At 35.4% G+C, this 9,775-nt stretch overlaps 1 protein-coding gene across 1 annotated transcript; it reads left to right on the top strand.

Moving 5' to 3' along the window:
- The first annotated feature begins 294 nt into the window (after positions 1-294).
- On the top strand, positions 295-1,302 carry LOC110944104. The gene has a single exon (XM_022185818.1). It carries the CDS (start codon positions 295-297, stop codon positions 1,300-1,302), a length of 1,008 nt encoding a protein of 335 aa, XP_022041510.1.
- Positions 1,303-9,775: the final 8,473 nt, after the last annotated feature.

Raw genomic sequence — 9,775 nt, forward strand, 5'->3', positions numbered from 1 at the left:
TTTCATACCAAATCCAGTTTGATATTAATTTATGTGGTCCTTTTGTTAAAAAAAAAAAACTATTATTTGTCATTTTACGCCCATTTTTTAACAAGTGGAAACTTAGAGAGAAATGTCTTTAACGTAGGACCATGGTCACAGCTCACAAATACAGGCCGTAACATCTACAACTTGAAGAGAAATATCTTTGTTATAACGGCATTTTGCCTTGGTATATATAACATATGTCACAACTCACAATTCACTTCACACCTTACAAATTCATCTTCAACAATCCACTAGATCGAAATCGCCATGGATCGAACCGAAGAGGATATGAAACTCGTCGGGTTCTTCGGCATATTCAAACAATCATTCAAAACAATCTTCTCATCAAAGAAAATTTTCGCGCAAATCACTCTCGCTTTCATCCTACCTCTCGCAATAATTTTCATAATTCAAATGGAAATCTCACACCGTTTCTTTTGGAGAATCGACAACAACTCGTTACCATACGATACCAATGGTTCACGCAAAGCAATCGCCATCGATTGGCTCTACTACGCGCTATTCCAATTTGTGTACTTCATTTTCCTAACCATCTTTTCTCTCCTCTCTACCGCTATGGTCGTGTTCACCATTGCCTCAATCTACACAACCCGTGAAGTCATTTTTCGTAACGTAATGAAAGTCATACCGAAGGTATGGAAACGACTTTGCGTTACTTTCATATTCATATACATTGCGCAATTCATCTTCGACGTAATTGGCGGTGTTGCTTTGGCTATTATTGGAGTTATATTCGTTTATTCGGGTATAGTCGGGGCCGTGGTTTTTATCATCATTTTAATTTTATACGTATACGGGTTTTTATACTTGAGCGTTGTTTGTCAACTGGCTAGTGTTGTTACGGTTCTCGAAAACATTCATGGATTTAACGCGTTGAAAAAAGGTAAGGTTCTGGCGAACGGGAAAAAGAAGGTGGGAATGGGGATTGCGTTTGTGTTGTACGGAATTTTGTTGGGGTTAATATATGTGTACAAGTGGTTCGTTCAATACGGGGATGACATTTCTGGATTAGGGCTGATTTGGCGAGTGTTGATTGGGATATTATGTGGAGTTTTGCTTATGAAGTTGTTTTTGGTGTTTATTGTGACTCAAATGGTGTTGTATTTGGTGTGTAAATCGTATCATCGGGAAGCGATTGATAAGCTGAGTTTATTGACGTTTTTAGAGGCTTATATGGGGGAGACGGTTGTGTATCCCGGACCCGGTGAGGAGATTCAACTCGGACGCCCTCGACCTCCATCTGAACAGGTTTGAGACGCTTGTTGATTCGTACCTTCTGCATATGATGTACTAAATTTGGTGTCACGAGTTTTTTTTTTTTTTTTTTTTTTTTTTTTTTTTTTTTTTTGGAATGATATGAAATTTAAATTGGACATAACTACCTCGAAATGGTCAAAATCCTTGCATTTAATTTTCATTATCTCTTTCCATTATTTAAAAAAAAAACAATCCATTACCAAAAAAAAAAAAAAGAAAAAAAAGAGGAAAAACAGCAAAAATATTATATTCAAAGATTTACGAATTACATAATTTATATTAAACTATCATTTTATAATTTATAAATATTTATTAATAATAATTTCATACTTTATTTATTCAACATGTGCGCACGGGTAAGTAGAGCAATGAGCCGAGAATTTTTTATATTAGTCTCATACTTGACTGTAAATCTTTGTTCCATATCCGCCTAATACCCGTCGGGTATTGGGCACACCCTTCGGGTTCATGTATACCTATTACCTGTCTTAGATGTTTTAGGTTTCAAATTTTCTCATCAGGTTCAGGTTTTTCTACCATCCGTGCTATACATGGTTTCTAACGTAATAATGAAAATAAAATAGTAAATACACGAGAGTATTTATGTGTATCTAAAGTTATATTATCTTTCTATCCTAACTTTCATGAATTACGCCATAATGTTAATTTGACCGTCAGTGTTTTTCATCCATTATATGAATGGATGTTATAGATTTCTATTTGCGGTAAGTTGTGACGGGAATTCAGTTAGTATCAGTCTTGTTTATCACCGTAGGAGTAAAATACCAGCACTCAGTTTAACTAACGGAAAAGGAACCCCAAAAAATAAAGTTATGATGTGTTGAAATGGATGACCAAGTGTGTTTTGTAATAACCGAAAACAATAAAAAGAAAGGTATTCCTCTCGCTATGCGGCAGGCTTTTAGTCAGTCCAGTCGATTACCATTTTCATAACTAGACCGGATATCGAATCAATCACCCTAGTGAAACCCTTTTAATTAATTTTATTAATGATTATCGTATTATTTTCTATACGATGTATATTTTAATGATTGATCTTTTTCTTACTTAAAAAAATAAAAAATACAACCAATAGATAATAGATACGATGATTTTAATTAATTTTATTAATGATATACGAATTTGATAGATCCTTCATTTGTTACGAAAGCGATTTTCAAATCACAGATAATGCTTCACATAACTAATTATGTAAAGTTTCCCCTTCAAATAAAATCATCCATAACTAGTCCCGAAAAATTTAAAGTGTTTATATTAAAAAAAAAGAAACAGAAAAAACTGCTACAGAATATACGAAGGATTGAAGTAGGGGTATGCAAAAAAATCGAATTATTCGACCAATAACTGAATTAACCGACAAAACAAACTGAAAATTCTAAACCAAATAAAAAACCAGTGGGTCGGCTAATTGTTTTTTCTGAAAACTGAAAGTAGTGGGTCGGTTATGGTTATCAATGTTTCCATACCCGTCACAACCGAACCAAACCGACATGTAGTAAAACCTTTTTCGAATTTTGAACTTTTCACCGTTTTTAAATATTTGATGTTTTTGTTGAACCTTTGTTTGAATTGGTGGGTTATATCATATCGCTTTGGTAAAAAAATTCTTTAAATTTATGAATAATATCATATCGTTTTGTTTGAATATTTGATAATAATGCATATTAATATTATAGTTATATGTATTTTTTAATGCTATGTAATATATTAACATTTAGAAATGTGTAATAAAATCCATTGTTAAAAATTTCATGACCAAATTTCAGACCCAAATAATGCACAATTATAATGTTTTGAGCTAGGCCAAATTTACGGTTAACAGACCCATAATAGACTCACTATAACCTTCAAAACCGATTAACCGAAACCATCATAACCGATCGGTTATGGTTATAGTTTTTCATTAGCCGACATCTCGGTTATGATTTTTTGCCAAAACCGACTCAAACCAACCCATACACACCCCTAGTTATGGTAGGGTCTACTGCATCTACATGGATTTCATTTTTTTTCCCCTTTTTTTGAAGTTTTTTTAAGGTTTTATGGAGATTTGAAGGTTGAGTTGCAGATAAAGGTGTTCAAGATCGGATTATCCGGTTTTCGGATACTCGAAAATTAGATATCCAAAAATTTCGGATACGGATTCGGATATTCAAACGGATATCTGAATTTATAAAAAAAAATCAAAAAATCCGTTTCGTGCATAGATTAAAATAGAGATGGGCATAATCGGTTTCTTTTTATACCCGGAACCAGTTCTTAACCGGACCCGGTTCCTGAATGCGTGTCAATGGAACCGGTTCTTGTTGTAACCGGTGCCAGTTCCTACCCGGGTTTAAACCATTAAAACTAGAACCGAGTGTAACCGGTTCGGGTCGGGGTGGAACCGGTTCCAGTTCCTTTAAATACCCGGTTCCAGTTCTTCAGAAGGCCGGTTCCAAAGGTTACTATGGAAAAGCTGCAAATACTATCAGGAACAGGAACTGGTTCCTAATAATAATTTAATGAAAAAAGCTGCAAATACTATTAGGAATTGATTCCTTCGGTCAATTCAATGAAATAAGCTGCAAAACTATTAGAAACCGATTATAAATTCCTTGCCTTCTTGCCTCCTTGCATCCCAAAATCAATAACTTACACCTTCAAACTTTCACAATTAAAATGGCGTGCAACGACGAGGCTGTGATGGTTTTGGAAACTAAACGAAACCCCACAATTTGGAAGCACTTTGACTTGTGCTTAATGAGCAATAGCCACGAGATGGCAAGGTGTAAAGCTTGTGGGAAGTTCATGAAGGCTATGGCCAACTCCACGCTAAAGAAAGACACCGATCGTCATTGTCCGGTTACAAAGCCGAAGAAAAACGAAATGGGTGAAGGATCCGGAACCTGTTCTTCGAAGGTTTAGTGTGTTTTATGTAACCGGTTTAGTTATGTTTAGTTTGACGTGTTTAGTTATGTTTCGTTCAATGTACCCGGTTCTAATAAATATTTATGTTTCGGTTTATATCTTGTAGGTGTAAGTTAACGGTAGAGATGGGCATATCGAGTTTTTTTGTAACACCCGGAACCGGTTCCGGGTAGGAACCGGGTTCCGGGTACGCACCGGGTCCGGGTACGAACCGGGTACGAACCGATTTTATTTATAAAATGTGGAACCGGGTCGGAACCTACGGGTTTTTTGAACCCTGAACCGGTTCTACTATTAGCCGGGTAGGAACCGGAACCGGTTCCAGGTCGGTTCCACCGGGTCGGGTTTGGAACTGGTTATTATGGCCATCTCTAGACTAAAACTAAACCTTTATTCGATTTTCTAAATTTTCAACATTGAAAACTAAAAACATTCATAAATCCACTTCTGAATCCGACTATTTACTATTTTTTACGAGATTTCAAACTAAATCTAATGCTCATATACTATATATATTCAGAAAAAAATTAGTTTTCGGATAGCAAAAAATCGGATTATCCGAAATTTTTGAAATTCATCTCCGAATCCAAAGATTTGGATGATTCAGATTATCCGGTTTTTTGATATCCGTATTTTTGAGTGTCTGATTTTGGATTTGGTTTCGAATCCATATTTTTTTAAACAACCCTAGTTGCAGGGGACTAAGGTGGGTATGGGAAGATGGGTTTCACTTTGGATTATAGGCAAAAATAATATTTTTAAATTCTGTATTCATTTAATTATTTTTGTAAATTAGTTTACTTTACCTATGTTAATGAATTTTATATTTTATTTATTATTCTTATTATTTGACTTTACCTTGTAATGAATTTTTTAGTTAATTTAATTTAATTTTTTTAAGTTTTATATTTATACCTATGTAATTATTTTAGTAAATTAGTTTATATAAAAAAATAAGAAATAAATAAATGGGTAATAATTAAAAAATGATCGAGATGGGGCGATGTGGAGTAGGGGTGTGCAAAAAAACCGAATTAACCGAACCATAACCAAATTAACCAACAAAACATAACCGAAAAAAACGAACCAAATAAAAAACCGGTGGGTCGGTTAATGGTTTTTTTGAAAACCGAATGTAGCGGATCGGTTATGATTATCATTTTTTCCATACCCACCATAATCGAACCGACATGTCATAAATCTTTGTAGGATTTAGGACTTTTCACCATATTTTTAATATTGATGTTTTTAAATGAAGATTTTTAGTATTTATTGGTTTTTCATATCATTTTTTGGTTTTCGTTGAATGTTTATTTGAATTTATAGAATGTATCATATCACTTTATTTGAATATTCGATAATAATTGGTATTAATATTATAGATTATATGTATTTTTTTAATATTATGTAATATATTAATATATACAAATATGCAATAACAATTTATTCCATGTTAAAAAAATTAAACTATTTTTAGCTAAGCTAAATACACGGTTAACCACCCATAACCGACCTTTCGATGAATCATTTCTTCGGACAGAAGAAGATTTTTTTCTGACAAAATAAAAAATGCTATATATGATAACCACCATAACCGATCAGTTATGGTTATGGTTATCCAATAACCGACATCGCGGTTATGGTTATGGTTTTTAGTCAAAACTGACTCATGCACACCCCTAATGTGGAGTGAAAGGGGCATGAAACCATAGTAGGTGTTAGTAAAGGAAAGGAAAATGAATGATAGTGGGAAGATGATGTGTCATTGAAGTGACATGTACTTGATTAGGTGGCAGTGATGTGGAGTGAAAGGAGGATGAGCCCATAATGGAGGTCTAAGCCTATGAGCTTGCTCGCGAGTTGAGGGTCAACGCTTTGCTCATAGAGAACAAGGGTGGTGTTCACGTGAGCGTGTTGCTTACATGGAGAGCCCCACTCACGCCCACCCACATAAGCCTTTTTTTTTCAAAATGTACAATTTTTCTTATTATCATTTTTTAAAAATGTATAATTATATTCACACAAACAACAATAGAGACACGACCCAAAGCCAAAAGGCTACTAGCCACAACCGAAAAATAAACCAAACAACATACTACATGAACGGAAAATTACATCATTTAGACCAAACTATGGACTTAAATCTAGATCTGGTCTTGTTCTTGAACCATAACAACCCAAAAGACTTTATATATCCACGTATATCTTGGATATTAATTCTTTGTCCAAACAAACATTATTAATTATTAGACTATCTCCAATGCATCCATTAGACGATGCCCTTGAAGGCCCTTACAAGCCCTTAGCATTGTAAGATAAGCCCTTAGCATTGTAAGATTTTGTCCATAGATGCCCTTAACATCTAAGCCCTTTCACAAGGGCTTTGTTTATGTAAGTGAGTGGGCCTAAAGTAAAAGAACAAAATGTTTTATTTTAATATTGTGTGTAGTGGGTAAGTAATAAGGTGGAAATTAAGAAGGGTAAAGATATTTGTAGGGTTGGAGATGAAATAAGAGGTTTTAAGGATTTGTAAGGATATGATGTGACACATGACGTGGCAGCTAAGGGCGTCTAAGGACATACGTAGCACTGAAGATAGTCTTATTTCTAGCATTCCATATTCTTAGGCACGCAACAATCACAATCCCATGAAAGACTTCTTTCTCTTGGTCCCCTACTCCCCGAGCCTTAAAAACTCATCATATCCCTTACTGAAAAAGCATATAATTAAGGTACCTTGCATCATTGCTCACGTAATGCCAAACAACCGAAGCCATTAAACAAGCAGAAAAAATAAGATCTATGGATTCAATTTTAGAATCACACAAAACACAAGAGCACGGTTCCACTAGAATATTTCTTCTACTAAGAGCACACCACACAGTCTTACATTGAATAATTTGTTTTGACAATCATTTTCATAATTAAAAATGTTCGATATTCAAACTTTATGTATATACTTTATTACTTTATTAGTCCAAAATTAACTGTTCACTACCGTGTTTAATCGTGTTTAATGAAGGACAAGTATTATAACTTTTTTTTTTTAATTTGATTCTTTTACTGGTAAAATATTTTGAACATATAGTAGTTTTTTTTGAGTTTAATGGTAAATTTAAGGGATATTGGATTTAAATAATCACAACTTTCACCAAGTGTCCAATAACACTCTATACACCAGCACTCCAAACTTTCAACTTATTGGCCGATAACACTCACCAACTAACTGAACCCTAACACAGTTAGTTTTTGCTGATGTGGCATCTGATGTGGCCTTTTTGCTGACGTGGCATATGATGTGCAAGCTGATGTGCCTTTTTTGATAATGTGGCATCTGATGTGGTGCTGACGTGACATTTTTGATGATGTGGCAGCTAACATGGTATTTTTGACGTGGCAGTTGATATCAGCTATCTGGGTTAGGATTCAGTTAGTTAGGGAGTGTTATCGGTCAATAAGTTGAAAGTTGGGAGTGCTGGTGTACAAATCGAAAATTAAGAGTGTTATCGGCCAATTTGTGAAAGTTGAGGTTATTTAAATCCAATATTCCCTAAATATAAAGGGTAATATGGAAACTTAAACAATTATACGTTCTAGGTACACATTTGAAATATCTCAATAGACTTAACGTGAAATCGACCTTGTTAATTAATAATGCTGAAATATAAAACCCCAATACGTTTATTAAACGTTCTTGTCAACCATTTATATGACTATGAGATCAAACCTACATTCTTAATTAGTTTAACTCGTAATACATAGCACATAATCAATGTTATCACTGTATTACTAGTTATTTACGTTTATATGCTATGTTAGTTTATATATTTTGTAGTTGGATGTAACATGAGGTAACTTTGTAGAAATATAATCAAGTTGCCAACTGTTTCAATTAAGTAACATAAATTTGGTTACTTTAGAGTTTAGACCGCATGGTGTGCAGCGTGGAGATGGGCGTGGAGGGCTCAAGCACGCCGACACACCAGCACATGCCTGGCGTGGAGAGGAGGGCAGGGAGAGTTCCACTAGCGTGGAGGGGAGTGGATGTTTGATGTGGCCAGTGGCGAAGCTTGAGATTTCCGATCGGGGGATTGAAAACGTATATACCCAAAAATATCCATATGAAAACTACATACTCTTCACTACTGAGCGAAAAGTTCGGGGGTGGATCGCCCCCACTATGTTGCGCCCCTGGATGTGGTGGCTCTTGGTTGGTTGTTGGCGGCTCTTGGTTGGTTGTTGTTGAACGAGTTTGTTTTGATTGGTTGTTGGATTTTAATTGTTTATGTATTTTTATTTAAAAAACACCACATTCAAGCCCCTTTCACCTTGTGCTTTTTATTAAAATGTCCCTGCTAGCGTGGTTGTCACGTGACGCTTCATGCCCTTCACAACGTCCAATCTTAGAGAGAGACATAAAAATTTTGAATGAGTTAATTGAAATACTTGATAAACTTATGTGACATTTTCCCATGTCTTGTATTTGATTCATGGTCTTACGTAATAAGACAACTATTAGTGAAGGTCGATTTCAACGTATACTCTTTGGTGGTGTGTTGATGCAACAAACACGAGACCAAGGATGGTAGCTGAGTTGGTTAGGCAAGAAGGCTGAAGGGTTCAGCCTTGCCTAACGCAGGTCGCGGGGTCCCCCCACGTTTGCAAAACGTGGAAGGAGGTTCACTAGTATGTAATTGTTATTTGCTTTAAAGTTCTTTCTCCGAGATGAGCTCGAATCCAGAAATAAGAGCAAATAGAATGTGTGTGTGGTGGATGTGACGAGGAGTAACTTGGAAGTGAGCAAGTACTCTATGAATGACCAGAGATGAAGGAATCTCTCTGTTTCGGAATGTCTTTTTGGAGTGAATGAGCTGTCTTCTTATAGGGGAAGACATCTCCTATAATGGTATGTACAAGACTAGTGGAACCTGTTTGCAATGGAGGGTTTCCCCTTTTGGGGTTGAAGGCTTTGGACCCCTGGGTAATAGCATGTATCGTGCAGACCTGCTCTGCTTTTGTGGGCGTGAATTGGTGAAACGAGTTCTCAGATGTGATTGATTACTGTTCCTCGCTTTTCTCACTTTACAGCTTTTCAACCGATGAACCTTTCAACCTTTTAAGCATTTGCATATCTAGTCACTTTATTTAGTCTTGGGCTACCCCTGTCATCAGCCCCCCAAGTCAGAGGTTTTTGGGGTAGTATGCTCAAAGACTTCTGACTTTTATGCATATGTTTTGTCACTTGAATGTTTCAAGGGTCCGTTGCTTGAAGGTTTGAAAGGCTGAAGGCAGTTAATTTTTGAATTTGAATTTTAAATGATTGACAGTTGATTTGATTGATATGTGTCAGTTGATAGGGCGGCGGTTTTGCAGGAGTTATTATTTACCTTTATTACCTCTGTCCTAGACTCATATTTATTTTATACTTTGTGAATCTTTTCCATTTTACTCATAACTTCTCCAAGTTTCTTCCTTCTCTAAGGTTAGTTTTCTCTATATCTTTCACTCTTCGTTTTTTGTTTCTTCAAAAATGGGTGCT

Source organism: Helianthus annuus, chromosome 5 (assembly GCF_002127325.2).
Source record: "Helianthus annuus cultivar XRQ/B chromosome 5, HanXRQr2.0-SUNRISE, whole genome shotgun sequence".
Taxonomy (NCBI): Eukaryota; Viridiplantae; Streptophyta; class Magnoliopsida; order Asterales; family Asteraceae; genus Helianthus; species Helianthus annuus.

Coding starts and splice junctions, on each gene's coding strand:
- LOC110944104 (XM_022185818.1), top strand. CDS start 295: ATGGATCGAACCGAAGAGGATATGAAACTCGTCGGGTTCTTCGGCATA.